General features: G+C 46.9%; 1 protein-coding gene across 2 annotated transcripts in view; it reads right to left on the bottom strand.

Annotated features, from left to right (window-relative positions):
* Nucleotides 1-774: 774 nt before the first annotated feature.
* PGR (progesterone receptor) overlaps nucleotides 775-12,275 on the bottom strand; it is a 44,167-nt gene continuing 32,666 nt past the window's right edge. The window contains exons 4-8 of one of the 2 annotated variants that reach the window (XM_069969605.1): nucleotides 11,906-12,208; nucleotides 8,814-8,958; nucleotides 8,291-8,421; nucleotides 6,026-6,183; nucleotides 775-1,254 (exon numbers count right to left, since the gene is read on the bottom strand). In XM_069969605.1, the coding sequence (XP_069825706.1) occupies nucleotides 1,099-1,254; nucleotides 6,026-6,183; nucleotides 8,291-8,421; nucleotides 8,814-8,958; nucleotides 11,906-12,208 (893 nt within the window). In that variant the 3' untranslated portion in view covers nucleotides 775-1,098. The remainder of the gene's footprint in view (nucleotides 1,255-6,025; nucleotides 6,184-8,290; nucleotides 8,422-8,813; nucleotides 8,959-11,905; nucleotides 12,209-12,275) is intronic. The other variant, XM_069969606.1, reaches the window with a different exon arrangement.

Below are 12,275 nucleotides of genomic sequence, written 5' to 3'. Positions count from 1 at the left end.
ACTTTACTTTTGTTTGCAAAAAAAAAAAAAAATTATTGACAAAAATTCAATAAAATATATTGAAACAGAAAACCTCTCCTGCTTTCCAGACTGGAAAGAATACACCACTTCCTGCAGAACATACAGCAGCTGATAAGTACAGGATTTTTATTTTTTTTTTTTTTTTATTTTTTAATAGAAGTAAATTAGGAATCTCTGGCACATTCTGGTACCAGTTGATTTAAAAGAAAACATTTTTTGTTAAATTACCCCTTTAAGGGTTTATAGCTTAGAGCCAATACAATACAAGATGTCATCTTACTGATGTCAGACATATATTTCTCAGACACCCAGTAAATACCATCTTTACAATTAAGAGCTGACTGACCAACTGGACAGTTCCCGAGGGTCCATAGTCAGAATATAGTCTTATAACTATGATGGTTGCTAGCTAGAGATGAGTGAACCTGGAGCATGCTCGAGTCCATCCGAACCCGAACTTTCGGCATTTGATTAGCGGTGGCTGCTGAACTTGGATAAAGCCCTAAAACATGGATATAGTCATTGGCTGTATCCCTATTTTCCAGACAACCTTACAGCTTTATCCAACTTCAGCAGCCCCCGCTAATCAAATACCGATCGTTCGGGTTCGGATGGACTCGAGCATGCCCGAGGTTCGTTCATCTCTAGCTAGCCCTTGGTCACTACCCCATAGCCCTTATAACCCAAAGGACCCACTTCAGTCTCAGTCCACCCCCCTACTTCACATCGGCCATGAAAAGCTGCCACAATCTGTGAAATGTTGCATCAGTTTAATATGTCAGGTTCACTTTACATACAGTTTAAGCAAATAACGTTGTATATGTAAAGCAACGTATGACCTAACCAGCTGGCGATGACCGGACGGGGAGCATTTTATACATAAAACGTAACCAACCCCAATATAAACCCTGGTCAGAAGAGTTTTTGAGTGCTAGCTCTTCTGCCCATCCTTGGTTGTCATAAAAGCTGTAACAAATGACTGTATGATGAGGCGCCCACAGATAGCTTCAGAGATAGGAAAATAAATAAATCAGCAGCGGGTGGTATGGCTGGGGGGGGGGGGGGGGGGGAGATTTGTCACTTTTTGTGAAAGACGAGAGGCTTTACCATCCCGGCAAGTATCTTGGGTAGCTGTGCGGATATCACTTCTGTCATCATCTCCGGGAACTCCACGCTCAGCGCTCGCGACTGGAGGAAGGTGTTGAGGCAATAGAGATGGAGCTTCTTCACCAGCTGTAAGATAAAGTCATAGGTTACAGTATAGCACAGAGGCTTCTAACTAAAGTGCAGCCCATATACTGAGGGGAAGAGGGTCTCCCAGTCTATAACTATTGAAGGACTATAGGAGAAGGGCCACGCCTCCTGCCCTCCTTATCACGCCCCTGCAAGCTCCGCCAGCCCGCCCATCAGGCGAGTGGGGCGTAAGGGAGGTGTACGCCAGGGAGAAGGGGCGAATATGCTTCGTAAATCCCCCCATACAGTATATAGAGCATAATTCTATTTTACAGATACCTTGGTTTAAGAGTAACTTGGATTGAGAGCGTTTTGCAAGAAGAGCTCACAGTTTTTCAAAATTGTAACTTTGTATAAGAGCTTCCTGTACTGGGTGGGAGGGGGGGGGGCGGCATGGTCTGCATAGCGGGGTCTACAGCTCTGTACTCTGACCCAGGATGTCTCCCTCTTCTTCCTAATCATAGCAGATCCACTTCAGGCCTGGGGTTTGCATCAGGGGACAGGACCGTGGAGGTAATCTCTCCATAGCTGTAACCCCTCTCTACATTATTACTATATGGAGGGTACAGCAGGAGTCATTATTACTATATGGGGGGCACAGCAGGGGACATTACTATATGGAGGGCACAGCAGGAGTCATTATTACTATATGGAGGGCAAAGCAGGAGACATTATTACTATATGGAGGCACAGCAGGAGAAATTATTACTATATGGAGGCACAGCAGGGGACATTATTACTATATGGAGAGCACAGCAGGAGGCATTATTACCATATAAGGGCACAACAGGGGACATTATTACTATATGAAGGGCACAGCAAGGAACATTATTACTCTATGGAGGGCACAGCAGGAATCATTATTACTATATGGGGGGCACAGCAGGAATCATTATTACTATATGGGGGGGCACAGCAGGAGGTATAATTACATGGAGGCATAGCAGGGGGTATTACTATATGGGGTGACAGCAGGGGCAATATTACTATGGGGGTACAGCAGAGGCATTATTACTATATGGAGGCATAGCAGGGGGCATTTTTACTATATGGAGGGCACAGCAGGTGCATTATTACTATATGGGGCACAGCAGGGGCATTATTACTATATGGGGCACATCAGGGAGCATTATTACTATATGGAGAGCACATCAGAGGCATTATTACTATGGGGCACAGCACAGGAGGCATTATTACTATATGGGGGCACAGCAGGACGCATTATTACTATATGGAGGGCACAGCAGCAGACATTATTACTATATGGAGGGCACAGCAGGGGACATAATTACTATATGGGGGGACAGCAGGAGACATTATTATATAGAGGGTACAGTAGGAGACACTATTACCATATGGGGGCACAGGGGACATTATTACTATATGGGGGAAGAGCAGAAGCATTATTACTATATGGAGGCACAGCAGGAGACATTATTACTATACGGAGGACCCAGCAGGAGGCATTATAACAATATGGAGGGAGAGCAAAGGTATTATTACTATTGGGGCACAGCACTAGGGGTATTATTACTATAGGAAGAGCAAAGCAGGGGGCATTGTTATATGGAGGGCACAGCAGGAGACATTATTACTATATGTGGTCACAGGAGCACAATATTACTATCTGGTGGCAGATGGTGCATTATTACTGTATGAGGACACAGTGGAGACATTATTCCTGTATAGGATGACAGGGGACATGATTTATGATGCAATTATTTGAGTTAGGGTCACTATTTCTTCATGGGGCCTCAGGGGGCTTTATTACTGCACAGGGGGTGTTATTACTGTATGGAGGCATTATATATGTCTATATGTGCATTATTACTGATCTAGAGTAAAATAGGTATTATTTTAGTATGAGAGCACAGAGTTCTCCATGGAAGAAGTCAGCATAGCCGTCTGAGAAGAGTCAGAGAAGAAAATGAAAAGAAAACTTTTCACTTTTCATGGAGAGCTTCCATATTATACTGGTATCTACTGTACCACAGTATGGGAGGAATATCAGTTACAGTAGAGTATATGTGGTCATGGTGTGTAGGGGTTATTTAACCCTACTATAGTACTGTCAGTAAGTGCAGGACTATATTAAAGTAATCTGCACATATTTTGGGCTGCACTTGTTTCCATTTCAAGAGAACCCATTGTTTGCTAGCTTGTCTTATGCTTGCTTTATCTTTTTCCTCTGCCAAGAGTTTTCTTAACCATCCTAAAGCAAAGCTAGATACGAGTAGAATACAGGGGCTGAGGTTACTTATGGCCCTATTCCACGGGTCGTTTTAGAGGAGCAAACGAGCGCTATTAGCGCTCGTTTGCTCCTCGTTCCCCGCTCGCTGCCGCCGCTATTCAACGCGGCTGCAGCGAGCGGGTGAGTGCGGGAGGGGCGGCGGGGAGCTGCGGGGGGGGCTGCCCGGGGGATCGCTGATCGTCCGGGCAGCCCATAGGATATAGCAGCGTCTGCTGCCGATGCTCCTAATCAACGGAGCGACGGATCGCTGCTATATCAGTCGCTTGTTTTTCAACATGTTGAAAAACAAGCGACTGCAACGATCAGCCGACATGAACGATGTCGGCTGATCGTTGCACTCCACGGAACGATTATCGTCCGTAGCGGTCGATATCGTCCGAAAACGAACGATAATCGTTCCGTGGAATAGGGCCATTAGACACATACAGTATACAGAGCATAGTTCTATTTTACAGATACCTTGGTTTAAGAGTAACTTGGACTGAGAGTGTTTTGCAAGAAGAGCTCACAGTTTTTTAAAATTGTAACTTGGCTACTGGGTGGGAGGGGGAGGGGGGGGGCGGCATGGTAGCATAGCGGGGTCTACAGCACTGTACTCTGACCCAGGAAGTCTTCCTCACCTTCCAAAGGAAAGCAGATCTACTTCAGGCTGGGGTTTGCATCAGGGGACAGGACTGTGGAGGTAATCCCTTCACAGCTGTAACCCCTCTTTACCTGGGACAGAGAGTGCTGCTATACTGTGCCCACATCTGCCCTGCTCATTCCTTCATCCTCCCTACAGTCTCTGTCAGCCCTTGTGTTTCCCATCCTCTCCCTTCCTGCTATCATTTGCCAGCACTCACACTCCACCATTCACACTGCTGCTATAATGTGCCTGCACTTACACTCAGCTATACACATTGCTCCTATAATGTGCCTGCACTCACACTCAGCTATACACACTGCTGTTATAATGTGCCTGCACTTACACTCAGCTATACACACTGCTGTTATAATGTGCCTGCACTTACATTCAGCTATACACACTGCTCCTATAATGTGCCTGCACTTACACTCAGCTATACACACTGCTTCTAGAATGCGCCTGCACTCACACTCAGCTATACACACTTGCTATAATGTGCCTGCACTTACACATTCAAACTGCTGTATGGAAATGTTTCTTTCACTGTCCTCCTGCACAGCTCTGTGATTCTCACTTCCTGATTGGTCCACGCTGAACACACATCCCTTCCCCATTGCTGTCATGTGACCACACAGACCTTTCACAGCAGCCCTGCTTCTCTATTCTAGCCTGTTGTACTACACTACTGCATTATGGGGATCTGCAGTTCCATCCTGTATCTACAAACTGCTGCTGTGTTATCAGGTTTATGCAGTTACTATACATAATACTTCACATGCTGATTGCTATACTGTACAGTAACTTCTATACAGTATAGCAATCAGCATGGTGTGGATTTGATGGTAATGAAACATTACTTTTGATATGTTGCTGCCCATGGTGAGACTAACAATTCATCCCATGCTTGTTATTATCTATTCGGTCTCCTTCCCTCAGTTCTTAGCTGCTGCTTTCTGCTGAAGACACAAAAATCTGTGTGTAAGCTTTTCTCTCTGTCTCCCCTCCTCCCCCCTCCCTTCTGACACAGCTGATGTAAACAAGTCACTGGCAGGCTTTATCTGCTACATGCTTTGCAATGCTGGGAGGGTTAATCTGAGTATCTGAATATCACCTAATATGAGTGCTTAAGGATGATGAAGGGCAGAGTTGACCGAGCACTTGTATAATCGAGTGCTCCTTACTGGAGCTGAGTAGGGCCTGACTCGAGCAACAAGCCCCACTAAAAATAATGGGAGAAGTATTTAACCAGGTGCCTCCCACTCGACAGAGCGTAGGGTACGTAGTCAACCTAAAGTGACAGTCTGGCCCCCTGGAGGTTAACCCCTTCTGCCTGGTTTAAGGCTGTGGAAATGCATCAAGCTTTTTGTAACCCGTGCACCCAAGCAGCATAAGGTACTCAGTCGAGTACCATGCCCGACCAAGTGTGCTCACTCATCTCTAGTGAAGAGTGTACAGGAGTTGTAATACTGTTTTACTCATCTCATTGATCCCTATTCTACCAGTCCAATGTTCACCAGATCCCAGTTGATCTCCTCTTCTGGCTCCCTTCCCAGCTAAAGTAATGACATCCAATCACTGGATGAGGTGGGTGCCTCCATCTGTAGCTAGGAAGTGACTGAGCAGGCATCTCCGGTGGGCCGAGATGGAATGATGAAGAAGAGATTCATGTGGACCCAGTAAACATTGACGTGATAGCAGTGGTGATGACTAAGAAATGGATGACCATATAATGCATGAATAGACTTCTCTGGATCCTATGATGTTCGTCTGCCTAGGACACACAGACAAGGTCGTCTTCATGGAAAACAATCTTGAATTCTTGTTTCAAACACAAGATAAACCTCCTCCCTCTGGTCTGTGACATTGCTGGGGTGGACACATTAGGGAGCACTCACTTCATGCATGGAGTCCATGACTTTAGTAAGGTGATAGAACCTCTGGGAACTCGCCACCACTCCTTTATGTCTTAGGCTGATGGCCTTTGCCAGTTCTCGTATGTAGTTTGACCTCATCTCATCAAAGAGGCTTTGGCTTTCAAGACCCTCCAAAGGAACTGAAGAAAAAGACAGAATTAGATTTATTATCTCTACAATCACAACGTATGGAAGCCATCGGGATGGAGAATTTCCAATTTTATATTTTAAACAACCCACCCAAACCCAACAATTTTCGATCTGTCCAATGTGTATGTGGGCCTTCCGACTTAAGGGTTCAAACCCACTTGCCGGATCTGCAGCGAGTCTCCTTGCTGCGTTTTTGCAGCGAGACTCGCTGCAGATCCCAGCCCTATACTTTCATTAGCAGAGAAACTCGCAGCAGGGATGTACATCCCTGCTGCGATTTTGCCTGCAGCCTTCCCCATTAACCCCCTAGCCGCCGGACATTATACATTACCGGGTCCCCGTTCCTGCTTGCTTCGGGGCTCCCAGTGTCTTCTTGGGCCGCCCGGCCAATCAGTGCGCTGCGGCGGGGCAGCGCACCGATTGGCCGGGCAGAACGTGCCGGGAGCCGCCGAAGCAAGCAGGAGCGGGGACCTGGTAATGTATATCCTGCCCTGGGGGCGGGCAGGATATACATTACCAGGTCCCCGCTCCTGCTTGCTTCGGCGGCTCCCGGCACGTTCCGCCCGGCCAATCAGTCCGCTGCCCCGCCGCAGCGCACTGATTGGCCGGGCGGGCCGTGAAGACACCGGGAGCCCCGAAGCAAGCAGGAACGGGGACCCGGTAATGTATAATGTCCGGCGGCTAGGGGGTTAATGGGGAGGGCTGCAGACAAAATCGCAGCAGGGATGTACATGGGATGAGTTTCTCTGCTAATGAAAGTATAGGGCTGGGATCTGCAGCGAGTCTCGCTGCAAAAACGCAGCAAGGAGACTCGCTGCAGATCCGGCAAGTGGGTTTGTACCCTAAGAATATGTTGGCGGAGAGAAGGATAGGGTCTGTTGACCCTTTCTCTGACCCCCTCCCTATTCCGAACATAAGCACACTTGTTCTAGCTGGAGCTCACAGATTTGCCATAAATTTAGGTTAAGCCCCAAAGTTGGCACTTGGGTTCTCTGTTATCCACCCCCTGCCCCACCACCCTTGTGGCATCGAGGAAATAGAAAGGCCGGTAACGGTAATGTCGTACATGGTAAAGCGTTAACATACTGTATAACCAGATGAAAAAAGGAGTACGGAAATGTGAAGGATGGCTGTAAGGAGTAGATTTCAAGAGTTTTATCTCATCTCAAGTTTCCTCGGGGAGAAATCTCAGCTATTTTTACCGCCATTCATCAAGAGACATGATTCTGCTGCTCCGAGATGTCTGTACCCTGACAGAGTGAAATGCAGACATAAAGCAGACGTGATGCCGATGGGGTCATATACATATACATTATTACATCGGGGAAATACTATCATTCAGTGGCGGCAATCCATAGGAAAAATTGTAACTATCGAAAAATTATACAGAAAAAAAAATTCTGTATGAAATTTTCTGTTTATATTTAAAGGCTTTGTCCATTTTGGGCAATCCATTCTTTTTAAAGGCACCTCCTGCTGTTAAAGGGATTGTTCATTAAAAAAAAAAAAGAATTTCTTTCACATCATCTGGTGCCAGAAAGTGGCAGAGATTTATGTAATTTACTTCTATTTAAAAAAATCTCCAGTCTTCCAGTACTTATCAGCTGCTGTATGCCCTACAGGAAGTGGTGTATTCTTTCCAGCTTGGAGAGCAGGAGAGGTTTTCTGTGGGGATTTTCGCCAACAACTTAGCACAAAGGTCTAGAGGTGCTGCCAATAAAAGCTATTAAAATATTGGCCTAGAATTTACTAGAATTTGCATGCTGACCCTTTAAATACAGGACAATAAGCGTGTATCTGCCACTAGAGGGAGCTCAATCACACAGGGCAGGATGCTGAGGGTGGTGAGGAGAAGCAGGAAGGTGAACATTCATGGGGGGCAGAGGAGCGGACAAATGCCCTATACGCCCAACAGATATGGGATAATGGGCTCTTACATTGTGACAGATCAGGAGCATAGAATCATTTTAGATATGACTGTAGCCTAACTGTAGCAACTGGGAATCACTGGACCCCTGTTGAATAAGGACTCAGGAAGAGACCCAGGTGAAGGCCCATCCCAATAGGTCCCCAGTTCCTCCAGTACACGTTACTTACTGGTGTTGAGCAGCAGCAGAGCCTTCATGCACAGGAATTCCTCATGGGAGACCTGCAGCTTGACAAACTCCTGCGGGAGCTGTCTCATCGAGAGGCAAAGAGCATAAAAAGACGAATCTTTCATTCGTTGTCTGAGGAAACAAATGTAATATCCTAAAGCTACAAATGTGGCGGCCATAGGTTACTGGAGCATGCTCGAGTCCGATCATTCAGCATTTAATTAGCGATGGCTGAAGAAGTTGGATGCAGCCCTAGGGGGTCCTGGTGGATATGGCCTATGGTGGTATCCATGTTTTTCAGGACTTCTTAGTGCTGCATCCGACTTCTTCAGCCACTGATAGGACTCAAGTACATGCTGGAGTTGCACTCATCTCTAGCAGCGGACGTTGATCTTCCTCTGAGTGTCTTGTATCCCGTTGCTCGCATACTGCATGTAACAGCCAGACCCTTCACGGTTCTGCTCTTCTGAACTCCCCGTACTATATGGTTCCATGTCAATGTATGTTCCATGTTAAATACTCACTCGTTCAATATCAAATCTGGGGCAAAGTAAAGCATCTGCCCACTGACATGCTGGTAAGACCTCCATCCCATGGCAAACACCATCAAACTCATCCAGGAATATTGTAAGAGCGTAATCTGATCATCGATGTGGAGATTCCGAAATCCTACAATCAGTAAGGAAATGATGAGGAAATAACATGAGCTTTATAACATGGCGACGCTTGGGGTAGGGGACAGGGGGTGGCAAACCAAGACAGGGAGGAGACATGGCCTCCTCCCTTCCCAGATTGCAGGCGCCTAAAATCATCATGCAAATGTACACCTGCTCCCGAACAGATGAGGATTTGTTCCGCAATGCCTGCGCTAGGTGCAGGGCTGGCCAGCTGTGCTAAGAGTTGTGCCCCTCTTAGTAAATCCGGATCGGGAAAAGGGGGCGGAGCTTTATTTAAGACTAAAATAAAGTGGTACCTCGGTTCTCGAACTTAATTGGTTCCGGAAGGCAGTTTGAGAACCGAGCAGTGTCTTCCCATAGGAAATAATGTAAATGTGATTAATTGGTTCCAGCAGCCACCAATAATTCCCTACAATCCTCATTTATTACACTGGTAAGTGCTCAGTATAATCACTACAGTACAGAACAGAACAGCACTATACTGTACAGGACATTAAATATAAGAAATGTTCATCAGAACCAGCAGTTATAGTACAGTAGTCACCAACTCCTCACCCATCCTTTACTGTATAGCGTCCCCCCCCCATGCAAGCAGTGTAATGTATGGGAGATGGGGGTGCACTGCCTGTACTACTACTGCACTGTATATGCACTCCAGCAGTCTTATACAGCACTGTACTGTATGTGAAGCCTCACCACTGCTTAACTCGCCAGGTACAACCCACCATCCACGCTCGCAAAAAACGTTTGAAAAACGTTCGAAAACCGAGCAAAGTTCGAATTCCAAACACTACTTCTGGGTAAATTTTCGTTCGAATACCAAGCAGTTCGAGTTCCAAAGCGTTCGAAAACCGAGGTATTACTGTACTCATATGCCGATCTTGATAAATATCCCCCATGTGATCACCCATCCCTGGACAGGAAGACTCTCTTCATTCTTGGTGGGTAAAGTTGTGTCCCAACTCCCAGTGGTTTTCATTGCTGCCTCACCCCCACCCCCCGGACCAGCTCGTCCCTTCTAATGATTTTCAAAGGAGTGGGTCATCCGTGGGTGGGCCGGATGGGCGCTATGGGGGGCGGGACAGTGCTCATAACCGTCTTACTAGATGGAGTAAATGAATAAGTGCTGACGATAAAGGTGAGAGATATACCATCATCCTAAACACCTCCCGCAAAATAGGGGGGCTATTAGCAGGTTAGATTCGTCTAACCTGTTGACAGTTCCCCTTTAAGTATTTCTTGATTCCTGTCTGTGTTTTCTTGTGTGCTCACGTTTAGTCCACTGAACTCAAAGTACCCAGTGTGTTTAAGCCACCATATACACCCCGTGTAATAGGGACCTCAGTTGGGACCAGTTCCTCTATTTCTCTGTCTTTTGCCATCTTCTGTTTCATTTCTGGTTACCATCATTATCATTCGGGCCGAGCTCCCACCCTCAGTGCACCGATCCACCCTGGCTGGCCGTTCCTCCTAACTAAACTTTCATTACGAGGGGCGGGCCAGTCAGTGCAATGAGGTGGAAGCCCCGTCCCCAGTGCACTAAAATACCTAATTAGCATATCAAATTAACTGCTTATGTGCCGAAAATGGCCCGAGGATGAAGGTGAAAAACTGCTATATAGAGGACCTATCATGTCCTCATATCTAGAGGACCTATTGCATGCTGCTATCTAGAGGACCTATCCTGCCCTGCTCTCCAGAGGACCTATCCTGTTCTACTATCCAAAGGACTTATCCTGTCCTACTATATAGAGGGCCAATCCTGTCCTGCTCTCCAAAGGACTTATCCTGTCCTGCTCTCTAGTAAAATATCCTGCCCTGCTATATAGAGGGCCTATCCTGTCATGCTCTCTAGAGAACCTATCCTGCCCTGCTCTCTAGAGAACCTATTCTGCCCTGCTCTCTAGAGAACCTATCCTGTCATGCTCTCTAGAGGACCTATCCTGTTCTGCTCTCTAGAGATCCTATCCTGTCCTGCTCTCTAGAGAACCTATCCTGCCCTGCTCTCTAGAGAACCTATCCTGTCCTGCTCTCTAGAGAACCTATCCTGTCCTGTTCTCTAGAGGAACAGAACCATCTTGTCCTGCTCTGTAGAGGACCTATCCTGCCCTGCTCTCTAGAGAACCTATCCCGCCCTGCTCTCTAGAGGACCTATCCTGCCCTGCTCTCTAGAGCACATATCCTGCCCTGCTCTCTAGAGCACATATCCTGTCCTGCTCTCTAGAGGACCTACCCTGCCCTGCTCTCTAGAAGACCTATCCTACCCTGCTCTCTAGAAAACCTATCCTGCCCTGCTCTCTAGAAGACATATCCTGTCCTGCTCTCTAGAGGACTTATCCTGCCCCGCTCTCTAGAGGATCTATCCTGTCCTTCTCTCTAGAGGACCTATCCTGCCCTGCTCTTTAGAAGACCTATCCTGCCCTGCTCTCTAGAGGACCTATCCTGCCCTGCTCTCTAGAGAACCTATTCTGCCATTCTCTCTAGAGGACCTATCCTGTCCTTCTCTCTAGAGGACCTACCCTGTCCTGCTCTCTAGAAGACCTATCCTGTCTTGCTCTCTAGAGAACCTATCCTGTCCTGCTCTCTAGAGAACCTATGCTGTCTTGCTCTCTAGAGAACTCATCCTGTCCTGCTCTCTAGAGAACCCATATTGTCCTGCTCTCTAGAGAACCTATCCTGTCCTGCTCTCTAGATGACCTATCCTGTCCTGCTTTCTAGAGAACTCATCCTGTCCTGCTCTCTAGAGGACCCATCTTGTCCTGCTCTCTAGAGGACATATCCTGCCCTGCTCTCTAGAAGCTAACCATGAACCTCTGACCCAAGTTCTCCCATTACATTCCATAAACACCACTTGTTAAGTATAAATTACAATGTAAAGAACCTTGAACAAACGAAACGTCTTAATGATCCCCACTGCCATAACTGGGCTATTGCTTTACCTGGTAGAGACTTTGACCACTTCACCACACAGAGGAGTTGCCGTTCGCACAGCTGGTTGAGGCTACACAACAAAGCACTAGGCGTCTCGGGCTGAGTGTTATCGTACCCGGCATATACCACCTCCGGCTCTATACTCTGTAATATCTGCAACAGTTCTGGGATATACTGGATTTCTTGACTTGGACCTGTGGATAGTCTTCGGCCCAGAGCCTGTTGGCTTTCCAGAGCTCTGGGCTGCTGGATGACCACGGTTTCCATCTCTCTTCCCGACTTCATTCTGTTAAACTTTTTGAACTTCCGACCTTAGGAAAGGGAAGGAAAACACTTTAAAGTGATAGAAGACTTGAGGTCATCTCCTCTACTGGTGAC

Source organism: Dendropsophus ebraccatus, chromosome 5, assembly GCF_027789765.1.
Source record: "Dendropsophus ebraccatus isolate aDenEbr1 chromosome 5, aDenEbr1.pat, whole genome shotgun sequence".
In the NCBI taxonomy this organism is placed as follows: domain Eukaryota; kingdom Metazoa; phylum Chordata; class Amphibia; order Anura; family Hylidae; genus Dendropsophus; species Dendropsophus ebraccatus.
This window is presented reverse-complemented; position numbering and strand designations above follow the sequence as displayed.